The 25,020-nt window shown below is 52.3% G+C and overlaps 1 protein-coding gene across 3 annotated transcripts in view; it reads right to left on the bottom strand.

The window, feature by feature from the left end:
- sqor (sulfide quinone oxidoreductase) overlaps positions 1-24,526 on the bottom strand; it is a 46,845-nt gene extending 22,319 nt beyond the window's left edge. Inside the window, exons 1-4 of one of the 3 annotated variants that reach the window (XM_059953108.1) lie at positions 24,315-24,526; positions 6,379-6,595; positions 4,915-5,085; positions 4,417-4,470 (exon numbers count right to left, since the gene is read on the bottom strand). In XM_059953108.1, the coding sequence (XP_059809091.1) occupies positions 4,417-4,470; positions 4,915-5,085; positions 6,379-6,595; positions 24,315-24,511 (639 nt within the window). In that variant the 5' untranslated portion in view covers positions 24,512-24,526. The other 2 variants (XM_059953110.1, XM_059953109.1) reach the window with 2 other exon arrangements.
- Between the last annotated feature and the right edge of the window lie 494 nt (positions 24,527-25,020).

Below are 25,020 nucleotides of genomic sequence, written 5' to 3'. Positions count from 1 at the left end.
TCCCCCAACCCAAACGCCCCGACCACAAGGACTGCTTTACACATTCACATTGAGGTTTAGGATGCACCCCACGAGCAGGCGGTCTCTGGGAATGGGAGGGGTGGGGAGGATTTCACTGATGCAAGATGGCGGCGCAACGCAGCGCGCAGCGGCCACTTTGGAATGAATATCTGTAATCTGTCCAGTAGGATGCCGTGTACAATCCTGATTTGATGGAGATGGATGTGTGAAGCACAGAGGAACATCTGGTGAAACTTTTGAAATGCCTGTTTCGCTGCTGCTGCTACTAATCTCCGGGAGGAAGGCCCCGAATCCTCGGCTTTGCCTGTTGCTTGGCGGCCGGTGCCGGGGTCAAAGCGCTCGGCAGAGATGGTGCTCGGTGTCGCAGGGCTGGTCAGAGGGTCAAAGTTTTCAGACGGACTCTGAGTTGGCTGTGGTCGGGCTCCCAGAGTGCTGTATCGGGAAGCTGCAGCGCTGGAGCTTCATGGCAGGAGGGTGGATGGGTCCGGTCTATGGGAGGGTGGACACGGGTCCGGTCTGTGGGAGGGTGGACACGGGTCCGGTCTGTGGGAGGGTGGACACGGGTCCGGTCTGTGGGAGGGTGGACACGGGTCCGGTCTGTGGGTGGGTGGACACGGGTCCGGTCTGTGGGAGGGTGGACACGGGTCCGGTCTGTGGGAGGGTGGACACGGGTCCGGTCTGTGGGAGGGTGGACACGGGTCCGGTCTGTGAGAGGATGGACATGGGTCCGGTCTGTGAGAGGGTGGACACGGGTCCGGTCTGTGGGAGGGTGGACACGGGTCCGGTCTGTGAGAGGGTGGACGGGCCCGGTCTGTGAGAGGGTGGACAAGGGTCCGGTCTGTGGGAGGGTGGACACGGGTCCGGTCTGTGGGAGGGTGGACACGGGTCCGGTCTGTGGGAGGGTGGACACGGGTCCGGTCTGTGGGAGGGTGGACAAAGGGGTCCGGTCTGTGGGAGGGTGGATGGGTCCGGTCTGTGGGAGGGTGGACATGGGTCCGGTCTGTGGGAGGGTGGACACGGGTCCGGTCTGTGGGAGGGTGGACACGGGTCCGGTCTGTGGGAGGGTGGACACGGGTCCGGTCTGTGGGAGGGTGGACACGGGTCCGGTCTGTGGGAGGGTGGATGGGTCCGGTCTGTGGGAGGGTGAACGTGCGTCCGGTCTGTGAGAGGGTGGACACGGGTCCGGTCTGTGAGAGGGTGGATGGGTCCGGTCTGTGGGAGGGTGAACGTGCGTCCGGTCTGTGGGAGGGTGGATGGGTCTGGTCTGTGGGAGGATGGACACGGGTCCGGTCTGTGGGAGGGTGGACACGGGTCCGGTCTGTGGGAGGGTGGACACGGGTCCGGTCTGTGGGAGGGTGGACACGGGTCCGGTCTGTGGGAGGGTGGACACGGGTCCGGTCTGTGGGAGGGTAGACACGGGTCCGGTCTGTGGGAGGGTGGACACGGGTCCGGTCTGTGAGAGGGTGGACACGGGTCCGGTCTGTGGGAGGGTAGACACGGGTCCGGTCTGTGAGAGGGTGGACACGGGTCCGGTCTGTGGGAGGGTAGACACGGGTCCGGTCTGTGGGAGGGTGGACACGGGTCCGGTCTGTGAGAGGGTGGACACGGGTCCGGTCTGTGGGAGGGTAGACACGGGTCCGGTCTGTGAGAGGGTGGACACGGGTCCGGTCTGTGGGAGGATGAACACGGGTCCGGTCTGTAAGAGGGTGGACACGGGTCCGGTCTGTGAGAGGGTGGATGGGTCCGGTCTGTGGGAGGGTGGACACGGGTCCGGTCTGTGGGAGGGTGGACACGGGTCCGGTCTGTGGGAGGGTGGACACGGGTCCGGTCTGTGGGAGGGTGGACACGGGTCCGGTCTGTGGGAGGATGGACACGGGTCCGGTCTGTGGGAGGGTGGATGGGTCCGGTCTGTGGGAGGGTGGACACGGGTCCGGTCTGTGGGAGGGTGGATGGGTCCGGTCTGTGGGAGGGTGGACACGGGTCCGGTCTGTGAGAGGGTGGACTCGGGTCCGGTCTGTGGGAGGGTGGACACGGGTCCGGTCTGTGAGAGGGTGGACACGGGTCCGGTCTGTGGGAGGGTGGACACGGGTCCGGTCTGTGGGAGGGTGGACGGGTCCGGTCTGTGGGAGGGTGGACACAGGTCCGGTCTGTGAGAGGGTGGACACGGGTCCGGTCTGTGGGAGGGTGGATGGGTCCGGTCTGTGGGAGGGTGGACACGGGTCCGGTCTGTGGGAGGGTGGACACGGGTCCGGTCTGTGAGAGGGTGGACACGGGTCCGGTCTGTGAGAGGGTGGACACGGGTCCGGTCTGTGGGAGGGTGGACACGGGTCCGGTCTGTGAGAGGGTGGACACGGGTCCGGTCTGTGAGAGGGTGGACACGGGTCCGGTCTGTGAGAGGGTGGACACGGGTCCGGTCTGTGGGAGGGTGGACACGGGTCCGGTCTGTGAGAGGGTGGACACGGGTCCGGTCTGTGGGAGGATGGACACGGGTCCGGTCTGTGAGAGGGTGGACACGGGTCCGGTCTGTGGGAGGGTGGACACGGGTCCAGTCTGTGGGAGGGTAGACACGGGTCCGGTCTGTGGGAGGATGAACACGGGTCCGGTCTGTAAGAGGGTGGACACGGGTCCGGTCTGTGAGAGGGTGGACACGGGTCCGGTCTGTGAGAGGGTGGACACGGGTCCGGTCTGTGGGAGGGTGGACACGGGTCCGGTCTGTGAGAGGGTGGACACGGGTCCGGTCTGTGGGAGGGTGGACACGGGTCCGGTCTGTGGGAGGGTGGACACGGGTCCGGTCTGTGGGAGGGTGGACACGGGTCCGGTCTGTGAGAGGGTGGACACGGGTCCGGTCTGTGGGAGGGTGGACACGGGTCCGGTCTGTGGGGGGGTGGATGGGTCCGGTCTGTGGGAGGGTGGACACGGGTCCGGTCTGTGGGAGGGTGGACACGGGTCCGGTCTGTGAGAGGGTGGACACGGGTCCGGTCTGTGGGAGGATGAACACGGGTCCGGTCTGTAAGAGGGTGGACACGGGTCCGGTCTGTGAGAGGGTGGACACGGGTCCGGTCTGTGGGAGGGTGGATGGGTCCGGTCTGTGGGAGGGTGGACACGGGTCCGGTCTGTGGGAGGGTGGACACGGGTCCGGTCTGTGGGAGGGTGGACACGGGTCCGGTCTGTGGGAGGGTCGATGGGTCCGGTCTGTGGGAGGATGGACACGGGTCCGGTCTGTGGGAGGGTGGATGGGTCCAGTCTGTGGGAGGGTGGATGGGTCCGGTCTGTGGGAGGGTGGACACGGGTCCGGTCTGTGGGAGGGTGGACACGGGTCCGGTCTGTGAGAGGGTGGACACGGGTCCGGTCTGTGGGAGGGTGGACACGGGTCCGGTCTGTGAGAGGGTGGACATGTGTCCGGTCTGTGAGAGAGTGGACACGGGTCCGGTCTGTGGGAGGGTGGACACGGGTCCGGTCTGTGGGAGGGTGGACACGGGTCCGGTCTGTGGGAGGGTGGACACGGGTCCGGTCTGTGAGAGGGTGGACACGGGTCCGGTCTGTGGGAGGGTGGACACGGGTCCGGTCTGTGGGAGGGTGGACACGGGTCCGGTCTGTGAGAGGGTGGACACGGGTCCGGTCTGTGAGAGGATGGACACGGGTCCGGTCTGTGAGAGGATGGACACGGGTCCGGTCTGTGGGAGGGTGGACACGGGTCCGGTCTGTGAGAGGGTGGACACGGGTCCGGTCTGTGAGAGGGTGGACACGGGTCCGGTCTGTGAGAGGGTGGACATGGGTCCGGTCTGTGAGAGGGTGGACATGGGTCCGGTCTGTGGGAGGGTGGACACGGGTCCGGTCTGTGGGAGGATGGACGGGTCCGGTCTGTGGGTGGGTGGATGGGTCCTGTCCGTGGGAGGGTGGACACGGGTCCGGTCTGTGGGAGGATGGACACGGGTCCGGTCTGTGGGTGGGTGGATGGGTCCTGTCCGTGGGCAGTAAACAGACACTCACTCTGTCTCCGGCTGTTGGGAGCATGGCATCCCTGAGAAATCTCTTCCTCCCACAGCACACAGACTGGACTCTCACTGCCAGAACACCAGATCCTGACAAACAGCAGTGACCCCCTGTTCCCCTGGTCACATCAAACTGTGTGAAGTGTCTTCTCTACCTTTGTTCCCTTTGAGACGACAGGAGCTGTCCCATGAGCTCCAGAGACTGACCTGTTTACCTCCCCTTCTCTCTCAGCGGCCACCCACTCCACCTTCCTGCTAAAGACAGAGATCAGGAAAGCAGCTGGGATTTTGGCTGACCCCTCTCCCTGCGGCCCTGATCCCAGCATCCTAGCAATCATGCCTAGTTCCACATCGATCGAGTCCCTGTGGAAGGTTGCTGTGGTAACACAGCAGGGACACCTACCTGGTCATAGTGCAGCTGCAGCCCCAAGGCGACGATCAGGTACCTGTAGGTGAGCTGAAGGGAACAGACCTTTAGAGACACAGCACGGAACAGGCTCTTCCCACCCAGCAACCCACTGATTTAACCCTAGCCACATCACGGGATAATCTACAACCATCAATTAACCTGCCAACCGGTATGTCTTTGGACAGTGGGCAGAATCCTGGAGGAAACCCATCTGGTCACAAGAAGGACATACGAGCTGCCTGCAGAGGTTCCCAGAATTGAACTCTGATGCCCTGAGCTGTAATGTGTCATGCAAAGTGTGTCCCTGCCATGCAGAGCAGAGCACTCCCACTCCTGATGGGCAGATGGAAGCCAGAGAGTACATCTGATCTGACCCAGACTCACGGCCCACTCAGATTCTAGCCCGAACCCTTCCTTCCCACCTGCCATGCATCCATAGCACCTGCCCTCTCCAATCGTCCCGAAGCTCACTCACACTCCCACATCTCTTACCTCTCTCCCATCGTCGGTACAGACAAGACTCTTTTCTGGATGCAGTTCTTGAACTCTGGACTTGATCCAGGTGACTCCTGAAGGGATGGTGCTGGCTGTGGGATGTCCCGATGCCCTCAGAGGCTTTGCTCCAGCCCCTACCAGAGTCCACATGGGCTGGTAGTAATGATTCTGCAAGGATAGTCAGCAGGTGAAACCCTCCCAGCAACTTCTCTCAACAACCTGCACTGCTACTACTGTCAAATGGACACTGCTCACAGCCAACGGGCAATAAGATTGTGTGTGTGTGGGGGGGGGGGGGGGCACACCAGGACGTGAGGGGTCAGTGCTGGGCCCACCATATACATTAACGATATGGAAGAAGGGACTAGGTGTAACGCCTGTAAGTTTGCTGGTGACACTAAATTGAGTGGAAAAGCCAATTTTGCAAAGGATGCAGAGAGTCTGAAGGGAAATATAGACAGGTTAAGTGAGTGGACATGGGTCTGGCAGATGGAATACAACTTCGGTAAAAACAAACAAAAATAGAAGATCAGATTATTATTTAAATGATGAAAGATTACAGCATGTTGTTGTGCAGCGGGAATGTTTGTGCCTAGATTGCAAAAAGGTTGGCTTGCAGGTTAAACAGGTTATGATGAAAGCAAGTAGAATGTTGTCTTGCTCTGTTAGAGGGATTGAATTTAACAGCAGGGAGGGTATTCTGCATCTGTATAGGATACCGGCTGCACCTGGAGTACCGGATACTGGTCTCCTCACTTGAGGAAAGATACACTGGCTTTGGGGGTAGTGCAGAGGCGGTTCACTAGGTTGATTCCGGAAATGAGAGGGGTTAGCCTATGAAGGGAGGTGGAGTCGCCTGGCTTGATACTCACTGGAATTCAGAAGGATGAAAAGAGATTTTATAGAAATATATAAAATTATGAAAGGGACAGATAAGAGATAGAGGCAAGAAAGTTGTTCCACTGGTAATTGAGACTGGAACTAGGAGACATTTCACTAAGATTTTGGGGAAAGATTTAGGATAGAAACAAGAACTGCTTTTCCCAGAGTTGCGAATCTGTATAATTCTCTTCTGGGGGAAATAGTAGAGGCTACCTTATTAAATATCTTTAAAGCACAGTAAGACAGAATATCAGAGGAATTAAGGGCTATGGGGAAAAGGCAGATAGGTGGAGATGAGTCTATGACCTGACCAGCCATGTTCTTAGTGAATGGTGGAGCAGACTCGATGGGCTGAATGGCCCTTTCCTGCTCCTAGTTTTTATGAGATGAGGGTTGGTCTCAGAATTTTCAGGGGTGTGTGACTTTCTGTCAATCATTGAGCAATGGCAAAGAAAGGAGTTAATTTTGAAAGATTATCAACACCAAACTGAGAGCTTCCCCATCACAGTTTTGACTGTGCATCAGCTGAATGACGGGAACACAACCTGCCAGGGGTGACCCCCTCCTCCCGATCCTTACTTCATTCGGCTCGACGACGGCAACTTTTCCAGCTCCAAACTTCCTCCTCATCCGTGCACTCATGGTGATCCCGCCTGTCCCACCGCCGAGCACCAGCACATCGTAGTAGCCATTGGAGACACAAGCTGTCGACGTGTGCAGTGGCTGACATCCTGCACGCAAGGTCTGCAGACCAGGTCCACACAACAGTGAAGCTCGGTGAAGAGCAGCCATGCTCCTGTGGAGAAGGGACACAAAGGGCTTCTGTTTATACCCAACCTCAAATGCCACCGAGAACACGGGCTGTCAACACGAAGACACTCGCAAATTACCTTAGAGGTATTTGCAATGCTTCTAACTGGTTGGTCTGCTGGGGTGTTCGAGAACAAGGGTGGCCGCAGTAGGATGGAGATTTGATGGTCAGTGTGGTCAGAGTGGAATGGTGATTTGATGGTCGGTGTGGTCAGCGTAGGATGGAGGTTTGATGGTCAGTGTGGTCAGAATGGGATGGAGGTTTGATGGTCAGTGTGGTCAGAGCAGGATGGAGGTTTGATGGTCAGTGTGGTCACAGTGGGATGGAAATTTGATGGTCAGTGTGGTCACAGTGGGACTGAGGTTTATGGTCAGTGTGGTCAGAGTGGGATGGAGGTTTGGTGGTCAGTGTGGTCAGAATGGGATGGAGGTTTGATGGTCAGTGTGGTCACAGTGAGATGGTGATTTGATGGTCAATGTGGTCAGAGTGGGATGGAGGTTTGATGGTCAGTGTGGTCACAGTGGGATGGTGGTTTGATGGTCGGTGTGGTCAGCGTGGGATGGAGGTTTGATGGTCAGTGTGGTCACAGTGGGATGGAGGTTTGATGGTCAGTGTGGTCAGAGTGGGATGGTGGTTTGATGGTCAGTGTGGTCACAGTGGGATGGAGGTTTGATGGTCAGTGTAGTCAGAGTGGGATGGAGGTTTGATGGTCAGTGTGGTCAGAATGGGATGGAGGTTTGATGGTCACTGTGGTCACAGTGGGATGGAGGTTTGATGGTCAGTGTGGTCAGAGTGGGATGGTGGTTTGATGGTCAGTGTGGTCACAGTGGGATGGAGGTTTGATGGTCAGTGTAGTCAGAGTGGGATGGAGGTTTGATGGTCAGCGTGGTCAGAGTGGGATGGTGGTTTGATGGTCAGTGTGGTCAGAGTGGGATGGAGGTTTGATGGTCAGTGTGGTCAGAGTGGGATGGAGGTTTGATGGTCAGTGTGGTCAGAGTGGGATGGAGGTTTGATGGTCAGTGTGGTCATAGTGGGACTGAGGTTTATGGTCAGTGTGGTCAGAGTGGGATGGAGGTTTGATTGTCAGTGTGGTCAGAGTGGGATGGAGGTTTGATGGTCAGTGTGGTCAGAGTGGGATGGAGGTTTGATGGTCAGTGTGGTCAGAGTGGGATGGTGGTTTGATGGTCAGTGTGGTCAGAGTGGGATGGAGGTTTGATGGTCAGTGTGGTCAGAATGGGATGGAGGTTTGATGGTCAGTGTGGTCACAGTGAGATGGTGATTTTATGGTCAGTGTGTTCACAGTGAGATGGAGGTTTGATGGTCAGTGTGGTCAGAGTGGGATGGAGGTTTGATGGTCAGTGTGGTCAGAGTGGGATGGAGGTTTCATGGTCAGTGTGGTCACAGTGGGATGGAGGTTTGATGGTCAGTGTGGTCAGAGTGGGATGGAGGTTTGATGGTCAGTGTGGTCAGAGTGGGATGGAAATTTGATGGTCAGTGTGGTCAGAGTGGGATGGTGATTTTATGGTCAGTGTGTTCAGAATGGGATGGAGGTTTGATGGTCAGTGTGGTCAGAGTGGGATGGAGGTTTGATGGTCAGTGTGGTCAGAGTGGGATGGAAATTTGATGGTCAGTGTGGTCAGAGTGGGATGGAGGTTTGATGGTCAGTGTGGTCAGAGTGGGATGGAGGTTTGATGGTCAGTGTGGTCAGAGTGGGATGGAGGTTTGATGGTCAGTGTGGTCAGAGTGGGATGGAGGTTTGATGGTCAGTGTGGTCAGAGTGGGATGGAGGTTTGATGGTCAGTGTGGTCAGAGTGGGATGGAGGTTTGATGGTCAGTGTGGTCAGAGTGGGATGGAGGTTTGATGGTCAGTGTGGTCACAGTGGGATGGAGGTTTGATGGTCAGTGTGGGCTGGAGTTCTTGTCCATATCTCCCCATGACTGTTGGAGTTACAGGTATACAACATGGGAAGGTCCCTGTTCCAGCGTGATCAAGGTGTCTACTGGCACCAGCTACGGCATTCCAGATGTAATCCTCTCTCCAACTTGCTCTGTTCATAGCCACAGGATTCTGTGGTGATACGGCCAACTTTCATTAACAATGTTTATCTTGTGTGTGTAGGATTTGTGGTTGAACCACATCGTCATGTTTCAATTACAGATATCTCGATTTGACTGAATACCATGTAAATGCTTCTGATACACAATTGGTTGTCGGCAAGAAATAACAGATAGTACACAGCATAAAATCATAAAGAAATTCTAATTACAAATTTCAGCTTCATCGAACAGTTCATAGGAAAAGAAAAGGAAAAACATAAAAGGTCTCAGTCCAGTTAAACCAGTCAATGTTCACAATGGCCGTTGGATCTCATACTGGAGTCGTCTTTTACTCCCCCACTGAACCCGCGGTCTCCCTCAAACCACATTCCAAGCTCCCTCAAAGGTAATCTCGAACAAACTGGCTCTCCTTCAGGAATACCGACCCTTCCTTCCTGGAGTTCTGATCTTAAAGAAGGGTAACTTTGAAGGTATGAGACGTGAATTAGCTAATATAGACTGGCAAATGATACTTAAAGGGTTGATGGTGGATATGCAATGGCAAGCACTTAAAGATCGCTTGGATGAACAACCCAGTTTGGCAAAAGAATAAACCAGGGAAGGTAGTGCACCCGTGGCTGACAAGGAAAATTAGGGATAGCATCAAGTCCAAAGAAGAAACATATAAATTAGCCAGAAAAAGCAGCACACCTGAGGACTGGGAGAAAGTCAGAGACCAGCAGAGGCGGGCAAAGGGCTTGACTAAGAAAGGGAGAAAAGATTGTGAGAGAAAGCTGGCAGGGAACATAAAAACTGACTGTAAAACCTTTTATAGGTACGTGAAAAGAAAAAGATTGGTCAAGACAAACGTAGGTCCCTTACAGTCAGAAACAGGTGAATTGATCATAGGGAACAAAGACATGGCAGACCAATTGGATAACTACAGACAATAGAGAATAGGTGCAGAAGTAGACCATTTGGCCCTTTGAGCCTGCACCACCATTCTGAGATCATGGCTGATCATCTACTATCAATACCCGGTTCCTGCCTTGTCCCCATGTCCCTTGATTCCCCTATCCATAAGATACCTATCTAGCTCCTTCTTGAAAGCATCCAGAGAATTGGCCTCCACTGCCTTCTGAGGCAGTGCATTCCAGACCTACACAACTCTCTGGGAGAAGAAGTTTTTCCTTAACTCTGTCCTAAATGACCTACTCCTTATTCTCAAACCATGCCCTCTGGTACTGGACTCTCCCAGCATCTGGAACATATTTTCTGCCTCTATCTTGTCCAATCCCTTAATAATCTTATATGTTTCAATCAGATCCCCTCTCAATCTCCTTAATTCCAGCGTGTACAAGCCCAGTCTCTCTAACCTCTCTGCGTAAGACAGTCCAAACATCCCAGGAATTAACCTTGTGAATCTACGCTGCACTTCCTCTACAGCCAGGATGTCCTTCCTTAACCCTGGAGACCAAAACTGTACACAATACTCCAGCTGTGGTCTCACCAGGGCCCTGCACAAATGCAAAAGGATTTCCGTGCTCTTGTACTCAATTCCCTTTGTAATAAAGGCCAACATTCCATTAGCCTTCTTCACTGCCTGTTGCACTTGCTCATTCTCCTTCAGTGACTGATGAACAAGGACTCCTAGATCTCTTTGTATTTCTCCCTTACCTAACTCTACACCGTTCAGATAATAATCTGCTGTCCTGTTCTTACTCCCAAAGTGGATAACCTCACACTTATTCACATTAAACATCATCTGCCAAGTATCTGCCCACTCACTCAGCCTATCCAAGTCACCTTGAATTCTCCTAACATCCTCATCACATGTCACACTGCCACCCAGCTTAGTAGCATCAGCAAACTTGCTGATGTTATTCTCAATGCCTTCATCTACATCGTTGATGTAAATCGTAAACAGCTGTGGTCCCAATACCGAGCCCTGTGGCACCCCACTAGTCACCACTTGCCATTCCGAGAAACACCCATTCACCGCTACTCTTTGCTTTCTATCTGCCAACCAGTTTTCTATCCGCCAACCAGTTTTCTATCCATGTCAATGTCTTCCCCCCCAATGCCATGAGCTCTGATTTTATCCACCAATCTCCTATGTGGGACCTTATCAAATGCCTTCTGAAAATCGAGTGGATCCACTGGATCTCCCTTGTCTAACTTCCTGGTTACATCCTCGAAAAACTCCAATAGATTAGTCAAGCATGATTTGCCCTTGGTAAATCCATGCTGGCTCGGCCCAATCCTATCACTGCTATCTAGACATGCCACTATTTCATCTTTAATAAGATCTTCCCCAATACTGATGTTAGGCTGATAGGATGATAGTTCTCTGTTTTCTCCCTCCCTCCTTTCTTAAAAAGTGGGATAACATTAGCCATTCTCCAATCCTCAGGAACTGATCCTGAATCTAAGGAAATTTGGAAAATGATTACCAATGCATCCGCAATTTCCAGAGCCACCTCCTTTAGTACCCTAGGATGCAGACCATCTGGACCTGGGGATTTGTCAGCCTTCAGTCCCATCAGTCTACTCATCATCGTTTCCTTCCTAATGTCAATCTGTTTCATTTCCTCTGCTACCCTATGTCCTTGGCCCATTCATACATCTGGGAGATTGCTTGTGTCTTCCCTAGTGAAGACAGGTCTAAAGTACTTAGTAAATTCTTCTGCCATTTCTCTATTTCCCATAACAATTTCACCCAATTCATTCTTCAAGGGCCCAACATTGTTCTTAACTATCTTCTTTCTCTTCACATACCTAAAAAAGCTTTTGCTATCCTCCTTTATATTCCTGGCTAGCTTGTGTTCGTACCTAATTTTTTCTCCCCATATTGCCTTTTTAGTTAAGTTCTGTTGTTCCTTAAAAATTTCCCAATCATCTGTCCTCCCACTCACCTTAGCTCTGTCATACTTCCTTTTTTTTTAATGTTATGCAATCTCTGACTTCCTTTGTCAACCACTGTGGCCCCTTTCCCCCCTTTGAATCCTTCTTTCTCCGGGTGATGAACCGATTTTCCACCTTGTGCATTATTCCCAAGAATATCTGCCATTGATGTTCCACTGTCTTTTCTGCTGGGATATCCGTCCAGTTAACTTTGGCCAGCACCTCCCTCATGGCTCCATAGTCTCCCCTGTTCAACTGCTACACTGACACCTCTGATCTGCCCTTATCCTTCTCAAATTGCAGATAAAAACATCATATTATGGTCACTACCTCCTAATGGCTCCTTTACTTCAAGATTGCTTATCAAATCCTGTTCATTACACAAGACTAAATCCAGAATAGCCTTGTCCCTGGTCGGCTCTTGTACAAGCTGTTCCAAGAATGCATCCCGTAGGCACTCTACAAACTCCCTATCCTGGGGTCCAGCACCAACCTGATTCTCCCAGTTCACCTGCATGTTGAAATCCCCCATAACTACTGCGACATTACCTTTGCCACATGCCAATGTTAACTCCCTATTCAACTTGCATCCAATATCCATGCTACTGTTTGGTGGCCTGTGGACAACACCCATTAGGGTCTCTTTGCCCTTACTGTTCCTCAGTTCTATCCAAACAGACTCTACTTCTCCTGATCCTATGTCCCCCCTTGCAAAGGACTGAATCTCGTTCCTGACCAACAGGGCCACCCCACCCCCTCTGCCCACATTTCTGTCCCTACGATAGCACGTATACCCTTGTACATTCATTTCCCAGGTCTGATCTCCCTGCAGTCACGTCTCTGTAATCCCAACAACATCACAGTTACCCATTCGCACCTGAGCTTCAAGCTCACCTGCCTTATTTCTGACACTTCGTGCATTCATGCATTCATGCCTATTGTGCTTAACCCAGCTCCCCGAACTCCCATCGGGCTATACACCCCTTGAATTTTGTTGTCCTTCCTAAATTTACTTATTCTTTCTGCACATTTAACTCCATGTTCCGTCAGACCACCCCTCTGTACATGTGTCCTCCTTATCACTTGTTCCGCCTATAACTACTTTGGGTTCTGTCTTCACTAAGGAGGACATAAATAATCTTCCGGAAATAGTAGGGGACCGAGTAGTGAGATGGAGGAACTGAGGGAAATACATGTTAGTAGGGAAGTGGTGTTAGGTAAATTGAAGGGATTAAAGGCAGATAAATCCCCAGGGCCAGATGGTCTCCATCCCAGTGTGCTTAAGGAAGTAGCCCAAGAAATAGTGGATGCGTTAGTGATAATTTTTCAAAACCCCTTAGATTCTGGATTAGTTCCTGAGGATTGGAGAGTGGCTAATGTAACCCCCCTTTTTAAAAAAGGAGGGAGAGAGAAACCGGGGAATTATAGACCGGTTAGTCTGACACTGGTGGTGGGGAAAGTGCTAGATTCGGTTATCAAAGGTGTGTTAACAGCACATTTGGAAAGAGGTGAAATCATCGGACAAAGTCAGCATGGATTTGTGAAAGGAAAATCATGTCTGACGAATCTTATAGAATTTTTTGAAGATGTAACTAGTAGAATGGATAGGGGAGAGCCAGTGGATGTGGTATATTTAGATTTTCAAAAGACTTTTGACAAGGTCACACACAGGAGATTAGTGTGCAAACTTAAAGCACACAGTATTGGGGGTATGGTATTGATGTGGATAGAGAATTGGTTGGCAGACAGGAAGCAAAGAGTGGGAATAAACGGGACCTATTCAGATTGGCAGACGGTGACTAGTGGGATACTGCAAGGCTCAGTGCTGGGACCCCAGTTGTTTACAATATATATTAATGATTTTGACGAGGGAATTAAATGCAGCATCTCCAAGTTTGCGGATGACACGAAGCTGGGCGGTGGTGTTAGCTGTGAGGAGGATGCTAAGAGGATGCAGGGTGACTTGGATAGGTTAGGTGAGTGGGCAAATTCATGGCAGATGCAATTTAATGTGGATAAATGTGAGGTTATCCACTTTGGTTGCAAGGACAGGAAAACAGATTATTATCTGAATGGTGGCTGATTAGGAAAAGGGGAGGTGCAACGAGACCTGGGTGTCATTGTGCACCAGTCATTGAAGGTGGGCATGCAGGTACAGCAGGCGGTGAAAAAGGCAAATGGTATGTTGGCATTCATAGCAAAAGGATTTGAGTACCTAGAGTATTGTGTACAATTTTGGTCCCCTTATCTGAGGAAAGACATTCTTGCCATAGAGGGAGTACAAAGAAGGTTCACCAGATTGATTCCTGGGATGGCAAGACTTTCATATGAAGAATGACTGGATCGACTAGGCTTATACTCACTAGAATTTAGAAGACTGAGGGGGGATCTTATTGAAACGTATAAAATTCTAAAGGGATTGGACAGGCTAGATGCAGGAAAATTGTTTCCGATGTTGGGGAAGTCCAGAACAAGGGGTCACAGTTTAAGGATAAAGGGGAAGCCTTTTGGGACCGAGATGAGGAAAAACTTCTTCACACAGAGAGTGGTGAATCTGTGGAATTCTCTGCCACAGGAAACAGTTGAGGCCAGTTCATTGGCTATATTTAAGAGGAAGTTAGATATGGCCCTTGTGGCAAAAGGGATCGGGGGTATGGAGAGAAAGCAGGTACAGGGTTCTGAGTTGGATGATCAGCCATGATCATACTGAATGGCGGTGCAGGTTCGAAGGGCCGAATGGCCTACTCCTGCACCTATTTTCTATGTTTCTATCAGCAGAAAACACTTTGTGCAACAAGCACTCTCCTTCCGTTGGCATTCTGTGGCATCTTCCCTTCTGTCCCACTCGGCAGCTCCCACCAAAAGACCTCAAACCACTCCACGTTCTCCCAATCACACCATCCTTATGTTGACCAGCATAGTACCTTATCTCCAGAAAGGTACAGGTACAGTGGTTAGTATTAACTAGCGAAGGGAGATACAGCAGTTAGTATTAACTAGTGAAGGGAGATACAGCAGTTAGCATTAACTAGTGAAGGGAGATACAGGGGTTAGCATTAACTAGTGAAGAGAGATACAGGGGTTAGCAATAACTCGTGAAGAGAGATACAGGGGTTAGCGTGGACTAGTGTAGAGAGATACAGGGGTTAGCATTAACTAGTGAAGGGAGATACAGGGGTTAGCAATAACTCGTGAAGAGAGATACAGGGGTTAGCGTGGACTAGTGTAGAGAGATACAGGGGTTAGCATTAACTAGTGAAGGGAGATACAGGGGTTAGCAATAAATAGTGAAGGGAGATACAGCGGTTAGCATTAACTAGTATAAGGAGATAAAAGGGTTAGCATGGACTAGTGTAGAGAGATACAGGGGTTAGCATGGACTAGGGTAGGGAGATACAGGTACAGGGGTTAGCATGGACTAGTGTAGAGAGATACAGGTACAGGGGTTAGCGTGGACTAGTGTAGAGAGATACAGGTACAGGGGTTAGCGTGGACTAGTGTAGAGAGATACAGGTACAGGGGTTAGCGTGGACTAGTGTATGAAGATACAGGTACAGGGGTTAGCGTGGACTAGTGTAGAGAGATACAGGTACAGGGGTTAGCGTGGACTAGTGTAGAGAGATACAGGTACAGGGGTTAGCGTGGACTAGTGTCGAGAGATACAGGTACAGGGGTTAGCGTGGACTAGTGTATGAAGATACAGGTACAGGGGTTAGCGTGGACTAGTGTAGAGAGATACAGGTACAGGGGTTAGCGTGGACTAGTGTAGAGAGATACAGGTACAGGGGTTAGCGTGGACTAGTGTCGAGAGATACAGGTACAGGGGTTAGCGTGGACTAGTGTCGAGAGATACAGGTACAGGGGTTAGCGTGGACTAGTGTAGAGAGATACAGGTACAGGGGTTAGCGTGGACTAGTGTCGAGAGATACAGGTACAGGGGTTAGCGTGGACTAGTGTAGAGAGATACAGGTACAGGGGTTAGCGTGGACTAGTGTAGAGAGATACAGGTACAGGGGTTAGCGTGGACTAGTGTCGAGAGATACAGGTACAGGGGTTAGCGTGGACTAGTGTATGAAGATACAGGTACAGGGGTTAGCGTGGACTAGTGTATGAAGATACAGGTACAGGGGTTAGCGTGGACTAGTGTAGAGAGATACAGGGGTTAGTTAGCATGGACTGGTGTAGAGAGATACAGGGGTTAGCATGGACCTTTGCTGGTTTCATTAGGGGTTTTATCAGGATGCTGCCTGGTTTAGGGGAGGCTGCTAAGAGAAGGTCTATAACGAGAGGCTGCAGAAACCTAGACTGTTTTCTTTGGAGTGCTGGAGGCTGTGGGAAGATCTGATAGAGGTTTACAACATTATATGTCACAGCCCTTTACCAGAGGGCATGCATTGAAGGTGAGAGGATGCAGGTTCATGGGGGACATGCTGTTGGTGGATGCCTGGAAATTGCTGCTTGGGGCAGTGGTCAAGACAAATACATTCAGGCCTTTTTAGAAATATTTAGATCGGTACATGAAGGCGAAGAAAATGGAAGGATATGGACATTGTGAAGCCGGAAGTGATTACTTTAATTAGCCATTGGATTAGTAATTTAGCAATAATTTCAAAAGGTCTTGAATACAAGAGCAGGGAGGTGATACTGTGGATTTATAAGGCAATGTTGAGGCCTCACCTTGAGTTCTGCAAACAGTTTTGGGCCACTCATCTGAGAAAAGATATGCTGGCATTGGAGCAGGTTCAGAGGAGGTTCAGAAGGATGATTCTGGGAATGAAAGGGTTATCGTACAAAGAACATTTGTAGGCTCTGGGTTTGCATTAGCTGAAAATCAGAAGGATGAAGGGTGGATCTCATTGAAGCCTTTTGAATGTTGAAAGGCCGAGACAGAGTAGATGTGGAAAGGGTGTTTCCCATGGTGGGAGAGTCTAGGACAAGAGAGTAGAGCCTCAGGATAGAGAGGCGTTCATTTAAAACAGAGATTTTGAGAAATTTCTTTAGCCAGAGCTTGTTGAATTTGTGGAATTTATTACCACAGGCAGCTCCAGAGGCCAGATCATTGGGTGTATTCAACAGATAGATTTAATGTCAGGGAAATGTATACAATATACATCCTGAAATTCTTTTTCTTCACAAACATCCTCAAAAACAGAGAAGTGCCCCAAAGAATGAATGACTGTTAAATGTTAAAACCACAAAGTCCCCCCTCCCATGCATAAGCAGCAGCAACAAACCCCTCTCCCCCACCAGCAAAAAAAAAAGCTCCCCCCCACCGAGCACTCAAGTGTGCATCAAAGCATCAATAAAGACACAGACTTGCAGTACTCGTTCACCCGGTAATTCGACAAACCACCTCAGCTCCTGAGCTCCATATTTAAGGCAGAGATTGATAGATTCTTGATTGGACATGGCATCAAAGGTTATGGAGAGAAAGCCAGGGAGTGGGGCTGAAGAAGAGAAAGAGGCTCAGCCATGATCGAATGGCAGCGCAGATTCGCTGGGCCGAAAGGCCGAATTCTGCTCCTATGTCTTATGGTCTAATTGAATTAGTTTGGCACGACAGTGTGGGCCAATAGCCCTGTTCCTGTGTTGTCCTGCTCTGGTTTTTATGGCAGGCCGAAGAGCTTGTTCCCACCCAGTGTGAAAGGAGGTGGAGGATTTGAAGATTTGAAAATGCACATACAGATTAAACTGAAAAGCCCAACGATATTCTGTGTAATTGATGGAAGGTTTAATTGATGGGAGATGAGGAATGCAGTAGTTATAGGGGATTCCATAGTGAGGGGAACAGACAGGAGGCTCTGTCAAATGATAGAGATACCCGCATGGTGTGTTGCCTCCCAGGTGCCAGGGTACGGGATGTTTCCGATCAGGCGCAGAGTATTCTGATGGAGAGGGTGAACAGCCAGAAGTCTTGGTACATGTTGGTACCCATGACATAGACAGAAAGAGGAAGTCCTGAAAAGAGAATTCAGGGAGTTGGGTAGGAAGCTGAAAAGCAGGACCTCTAGGGTAGTAATCTCGGGGTTGCCGCCTGTGCCATGTGCTAGCAAGTGCAAGAGTAGCATGATCAGGCGTATTAAGGTATGGCTGAGAAACTGGTGTAGGGGGAAACTGTATCATTGGGCCTCTTCTGGGGGAGGTATGACCTGTGCAAAAAAGGACGGGTTACACCTGAACCCAAAGAGGTCCAATATTCTAGCAGGCAGGTTTAATAGAACTGTTAGGGAGGGTTTAAGCTAATTTGGCAGAGGGATTGGAACTGAAGTGATAGGGCTGAGGAAGGGGAAAACAGAAATAAATCAAAGACAGTGTGCAACAGAGATTATAGAAAGAACAGGCAAGAGATGAGGCTCAATCAAAGCCAGTGGCTTGAGTTACAGGGCAATAGAGGCATGGTGCAGTTAAAACAGAAAGCAACAAATACTTGTCTGAAAGTGTTGTAATTGAATGCTCGCAGCATAAGGAATAAAATGAACCATCTTCAAACTCAGCTACAGATTGGCAAGTATGACATGGCCATCTCTGAAACTTGACTAAACGACAGCTGCCATTGGGAGCTGAACATCCAGGGATATACGGTGTATTGGAAAGATAGGTTAGTAGGCAGAGGGGGTGGTGTGGCTCTGAGTTTAAGAAATAATATTAAATCATTAGAAAGAAATCAGAAGGTGTAGTCTCTATGGGTTGAGTTAAGAAATGACAAGGGTAAAAAGACCCTAATGGAAGTTGTATCAGCCAGGATGTGGATCACAAATTACATCAGAAGAAAGAAAGGGCGTGTCAGAAAGACAATGTCATGATAATTGTTGGGGATTTTAACAAGAAGATGGATTGGGAAAACCAGGCCAGTACTGGACTTCAAGAGAGAGAATTTGTAGAATGTCTAAGGGATGGCTTTTTAGAACAGCTTGTTGTTGAGCCCAGTAGGGGATCAGCTGTGCTGGACTGGGTATTGTGCAATGATCTGGAGGTGATAAGAAAGCTTAAGGTTAAGGAACCCTTAGGGAACAGTGATCACAATATGATCGAGTTCACTTTGAAATTTGAGAAGGAGAAACTAAATTCCATTGTTTCAATATTTCAGTGGAATAAAGGGAATTACAATGGCATGAGAGGGGCTGAAGTTGACTGGAAAGGGACACTTGCAGGAAGAACAGCAGAGCAGCTACGGCTGGAGTTTCTGCGAAAATGAGGGATGTACAAGACAGATATATTCTACATAAGAAGAAATTTTCAAAGGGAAGAAGGACACTACCGTGGCTGACAAGTAAAGTCAGAGCCAAAGTAAAAGCAAAAGAGAGGCATACAAGGAAGCCAGAGCTAGTGGGAAGATAGAGGATTGGGGAGCTTTTAAAAATTTGCAGAAGGAAACTAAGAAAGTCATTAGGAAAGAAAAGATGAATTATGAAAGGAAGCTGGTGATTAGTATCAAAGAAGATACTAAGTTTTTTTTAAGTAAATGAAGAGTAAAACAGAGTTGAGGGCAGATATAGGACCAATATAAAATGACACTGGAGATATTGTAATGAGAGATGCATAGCTGGCAGACAAACTGAATGTGTAGTTTGCATCAGTCTTCACAGTGGAAAATGTCTGCAGTATACCGGACATTCAGGAGTGTCAGGGAAGTGAAGTTTGTGCTGTGAAAATGATGTCCGAGAAGGTGCTCAGGAAGCTTAATGGTCTGAGGGTGGATAAATCTCCTGGACCTGATGGAATGCACCCTCGGGTTCTGAAGGAAGTAGCTGGAGAGATTGTGGAGGCATTAATGACAATCTTTCAGGAATTGATAGATTTTGGCATTGTACCAGATGACTGGAAAATTGCAAATGTTATTCCGCTATTTAAGAAGGGTGGGAGGCAGCAGAAGGAAACTATAGACCTGTTAGCCTGACATCAGTGGTTGGGAAATTGTTGGAAGCAATAGCTGGGACGAGATTATGGAATACCTGGAGGCACATGACAAGATAGGCCAAAGCCAGCATGGTTCCCTGAAAGGAAAATCCTGCCTGACTAACCTATTGTAACTCTTTGAGGAAATTACAAGCAAGGTGGACAAAGGAGATGCAGTAGATGTGGTGTACTTGGATTTTCAGAAGGCCTTTGATAAGGTGCTCCACATGAGGCTGCTTAGTAAGATAAGAGCCCATGGAATTACAGGGAAGTTACTAGCGTGAGTGGGGCATTGGCTGTTCGACAGAAAATAGAGAGCACGAGTAAAGGGATCCTATTCTGGCTGGTTGCCGGTTACCAGTGGAGTTCAACAGGGGTCAGTGTTGGGACCACTGTTTTTTACGATATATGTCAATGATTTAGACTATGGGATTAATGCATTTGTGGCTAAATTTGCCAATGATACAAAGATAGGTGGAGTAGCAGGTAGTTTTGAGGAAACAGAGACCCTGCAGAGAGACTTAAATAGTTTAAGGGAATGGGCAAAGAAGTGGTAAATGAAATACAATGTTGTAAAGTGCATGGTCATGCACTTTGGAGGAAGAAATAAACAGAAGAGAGAATTCAAAATGCAGAGATGCAAAGGGACTTGGGAGACCTTGTGCACAATACCCTAAAGGTTAACCTCCAGGTTGAGTCAGTGGTGAAGATGGCAAATGCAATGTTGGCATTCATTTTTAGAGGTATAGAATATAAGAACAGAGATGTGATGTTGAGGCTCTATAAGGCACTTGTGAGACCACACTTGGAGTGTTGGGCTCCTTATTTTAGAAAGGATATACTGATATTGGAGAGGGTTCAGAAAAGATTCACAAGAATGATTCCAGGAATGAAAGGGTTACTGTATGAGGAAAATCTGTCAGCTCTTGGGCTGTATTCCCTGGAATTCATGAGAATGAGGGGGGAATCTCATAGAAACATTCTGAAAGTTAAAAGGCCTGAACAAATTGGATATGGCAAAGTTATTTCCCATGGTAGGGGAGCCTAGGACAAGAGGGCACGTCTCCAGGATTGAAGGACGTCCATTTAGAACTGAGATACAGAGAAATTACTTCTGTCAGAAGGTAGTAAATCTGTGGAATTCGTTATCAGGAGCGGCTGTGGAGGCCAAGTCATTGGGTGTAATTAAGGCAGAGATAGATAGGTTCTTGATTAGCCGGGGCATCAAAGGGTATGGGGTGAAGGCCGGGGAGTGGGGACGACTGGAAGAATTGGATCAGCCCATGATTGAATGGTGGAGCAGACTTGATGGGCCGAATGGCCTACTTCTGCTCCTTTAACTTATAGAGCGGAGTGGAGGAAGTTTATTCTTTCCTTAACCAGTCACCAATTAGTTAGTAACTTATGGCTGCCGCGAATTCGGCGGCAGGAGTTTCCGTGCACCAGTGCGATTAAAACAGATGCGGGAAGGAGTCGCTCCCTCGTCTTGGTTGCGGGCGAGAATGGCAAAGAGCAGACTGATCCAGAGACAGGCCAGTCTCCCGCCATCTACAGGGATATCCACTCCCTCTCCCCGGTCCGTTCATTCTCCAACGCACACGACAATCAGTTTAGCCATTCGCCCACATTAACGCAAAACACACGGCGGTATAGCGGCTGCTTACTTGAGCACACATCTTCGGTATGCTGGGGGAGAGCGGAGAGTGGGTGACGGGGAGAGCGGAGAGTGGGTGAAGGGTGACGGGGAGAGAGAGGAGAAGGGCGACGGGGAGAGAGGGGAGAAGGGTGACGGGGGGGAGAAGGGTGACGGGGAGGAGGGTGAGAGGGAGAGAAGGGGAGGGGGAGAAGGGGAGGGGGGAGAAGAGCGAGGGGGAGAGCGGGTGTGGAGAGTAGGTCACAGGTGACGGGGAGAGCGGAGAGGGTGTTGGGGGAGAAGGGTGATGGGGAGAGCGGAGAGTGGGTGTTGGGGGAGAGCGGGTGACGGCAGAGGGCGGAGAGTAGGTCACGGGTGACGGGGAGAGCAGAGAGTGGGTGTTGGGGGAGAGCGGGTGACGGCAGAGGGCGGAGAGTAGGTCACGGGTGACGGGGAGAGCAGAGAGTGGGTGACGGGGTGGGGGGAGAAGGGGGACGGGGAGAGCGGAGAGTGGGTAACAGGGTAGGGGGAGAAGGGTGACGGGGAGAGTGGAGAGTGGGTAACGGGGAGAAGGGTGATGGGGAGAGCAGAGAGTGGGTGTTGGGGGAGAGCGGGTGATGGCAGAGGGCGGAGTGTGGAGGGTAGGTCACAGGTGACGGGGAGAACAGAGTGGGTGATGGGGTAGGGGGGAGAAGGGTGACGGGGAGGGGGAGGAGGGAGAAGGGTGACGGGGAGAGCGGACAGTGGGTGACGGGGAGAGTGGAGAGTGGGTGACGGGGAGGGGGGAGAAGGGTGACGGAAGGTGGAGAATGGGTGAGGGAGGGGGAGGAGGGGGGAGAAGGGTGACAGGGAGAGCAGAGAGTGGGTGAAGGGGGAGGGGGAGGTGACGGGGAGAGCGGAGAGTGGGTGGGAAGGGGGAGGAGGGGGGAGAAGGGTGACAGGGAGAGTGAAGAGTGGGTGAAGGGTGAGGGGGAGAAGGGGGAGGAGGGTGACGGGGCAGGAGGGTGATGGGGAGAGCGGAGAGGGTGTTGGGGGAGAAGGGTGACGGGGAGGGGGAGAAGAGTGACGGGGAGAGCGGAGAGTGGGTGACGGGGTGGAGGGAGAAGGGTGACGGGGAGAGCGGAGAGTGGGTGACGGGGAGGAGGGAGAAGGGTGACGGGGAGAGCAGAGAGTGGGTGACGGGGAGGAGGGAGAAGGGTGACGGGGAGAGCGGAGAGTGGGTGACGGGGAGAGCGGAGAGTGGGTGACGGGGCAGGAGGGTGACGGCAGAGGGTGGAGAGTAGGTCACTGGTGACGGGGAGAGCGGAGAGTGGGTGACGGGGAGGAGGGAGAAGGGTGACGGGGAGAGCGGAGAGTGGGTGACAGGGAGGAGGGAGAAGGGTGACGGGGAGAGCAGAGAGTGGGTGACGGGGAGGAGGGAGAAGGGTGACGGGGAGGAGGGAGAAGGGTGACGGGGAGGAGGGAGAAGGGTGACGGGGAGAGCAGAGAGTGGGTGACGGGGGAGAAGGGTGATGGCGGAGGGCGGAGAGGGTGTTGGGGGAGAAGGGTGACGGCGGAGGGCGGAGAGGGTGTTGGGGGAGAAGGGTGACGGGGAGGGGGAGAAGAGTGACGGGGAGAGCGGAGAGTGGGTGACGGGGTGGAGGGAGAAGGGTGACGGGGAGAGCGGAGAGTGGGTGACAGGGAGGAGGGAGAAGGGTGACGGGGAGAGCAGAGAGTGGGTGACGGGGAGGAGGGAGAAGGGTGACGGGGAGGAGGGAGAAGGGTGACGGGGAGGAGGGAGAAGGGTGACGGGGAGAGCGGAGAGAGGGTGACGGGGAGAGCGGAGAGTGGGTGACGGGGCAGGAGGGTGACGGCAGAGGGTGGAGAGTAGGTCACTGGTGACGGGGAGAGCGGAGAGTGGGTGACGGGGAGGAGGGAGAAGGGTGACGGGGAGAGCAGAGAGTGGGTGACGGGGGAGAAGGGTGACGGCGGAGGGCGGAGAGGGTGTTGGGGGAGAAGGGTGACGGCGGAGGGCGGAGAGGGTGTTGGGAGAGAAGGGTGACGGCGGAGGGCGGAGAGGGTGTCGGGGGAGAAGGGTGACGGCGGAGGGCGGAGAGGGTGTCGGGGGAGAAGGGTGACGGCGGAGGGCGGAGAGGGTGTCGGGGGAGAAGGGTGACGGCGGAGGGCGGAGAGGGTGTTGGGGGAGAAGGGTGACGGCGGAGGGCGGAGAGGGTGTCGGGAGAGAAGGGTGACGGCGGAGGGCGGAGAGGGTGTCGGGGGAGAAGGGTGACGGCGGAGGGCGGAGAGGGTGTCGGGGGAGAAGGGTGACGGCGGAGGGCGGAGAGGGTGTCGGGGGAGAAGGGTGACGGCGGAGGGCGGAGAGGGTGTCGGGGGAGAAGGGTGACGGCGGAGGGCGGAGAGGGTGTCGGGGGAGAAGGGTGACGGCGGAGGGCGGAGAGGGTGTCGGGGGAGAAGGGTGACGGCGGAGGGCGGAGAGGGTGTCGGGGGAGAAGGGTGACGGCGGAGGGCGGAGAGGGTGTCGGGGGAGAAGGGTGACGGCGGAGGGCGGAGAGGGTGTCGGGGGAGAAGGGTGACGGCGGAGGGCGGAGAGGGTGTCGGGGGAGAAGGGTGACGGCGGAGGGCGGAGAGGGTGTCGGGGGAGAAGGGTGACGGCGGAGGGCGGAGAGGGTGTTGGGAGAGAAGGGTGACGGCGGAGGGCGGAGAGGGTGTCGGGGGAGAAGGGTGACGGCGGAGGGCGGAGAGGGTGTCGGGGGAGAAGGGTGACGGCGGAGGGCGGAGAGGGTGTCGGGGGAGAAGGGTGACGGCGGAGGGCGGAGAGGGTGTCGGGGGAGAAGGGTGGCGGAGGGCGGAGAGGGTGTCGGGGGAGAAGGGTGACGGCGGAGGGCGGAGAGGGTGTCGGGGGAGAAGGGTGACGGCGGAGGGCGGAGAGGGTGTCGGGGGAGAAGGGTGACGGCGGAGGGCGGAGAGGGTGTTGGGGGAGAAGGGTGACGGCGGAGGGCGGAGAGTGGGTGAGGGGTGACGGGGAGAGGGAGGAGAAGGGTGACGGGGAGAGCAGAGAGTGGGTGACGGGGAGGGCGGCATCGAACCCACCTAACTAAGGTAGGCCCGTTTCACTCTCCGACACTCCCTCCCGTGGGTCGAACGGTCACAGTCTCGCTCGGAAGCGGGAATGTTTCTGGCCGCGAGTGAGTGGCTTCTCGAGCTGGGGGAAGGGTTGTAAAAACACTGACCGACCTGCGGCAGCGATCTGTAAACAGTTCCCTCCCGGCCCTGGCGACGCGGAGAAACTCGGCGAATTCCTTTCGCCGAACACCGGGCAGCGACCTCTCCCCGCCACACCAAACCGCTCCAACTTCCTGTGTAACTAATAACAGGGTGTAACTGTAACCAGAGTCCCATCCACTCGGATAACACAAGACATTGGCGCTCATTAGGCCATTCAGCCCATCGAGTCTGCTCCACCATTCTATCATGGCTGATCCCAGAGCCCACTCAAACCCACACACCTGCCTTCTCACCAGATCCTTTGATGCCCTGACTGATCAGGATACTATCAACTTTTACCTTAAATATACCCACAGACTTGGCCTCCACTACAGTCCGTGCCAGAGCATTCCACAGATTCACTACTCTCTGGCTAAAATAAAATCCTCTTTATCTCCGTTCTAAAAGTCACCTCTCAATTTTCAAGGCTCTACCCTTTAGTCCTGGATACCCCCACCATAGAAAAACATTCTCTCCACATCCACCCTATCTAGTCCTTTCAACATTCAGTAGGTTTCAATGAAATCCACCCCCCCCCCACACACACACATTCTTCTAAATTCCAGTGAGTACAGGCCCAAAGCTGCCAAATGCTCCTTATATGTTAACCCCTTCATTCTGGGGTTTGAACCCTGATGTCTGAACCTTCTCACCATTTAGATAATAGTCTGCACTA

This window comes from Hypanus sabinus, chromosome 28, assembly GCF_030144855.1.
Source record: "Hypanus sabinus isolate sHypSab1 chromosome 28, sHypSab1.hap1, whole genome shotgun sequence".
Classification (NCBI taxonomy): Eukaryota; Metazoa; Chordata; class Chondrichthyes; order Myliobatiformes; family Dasyatidae; genus Hypanus; species Hypanus sabinus.
This window is presented reverse-complemented; position numbering and strand designations above follow the sequence as displayed.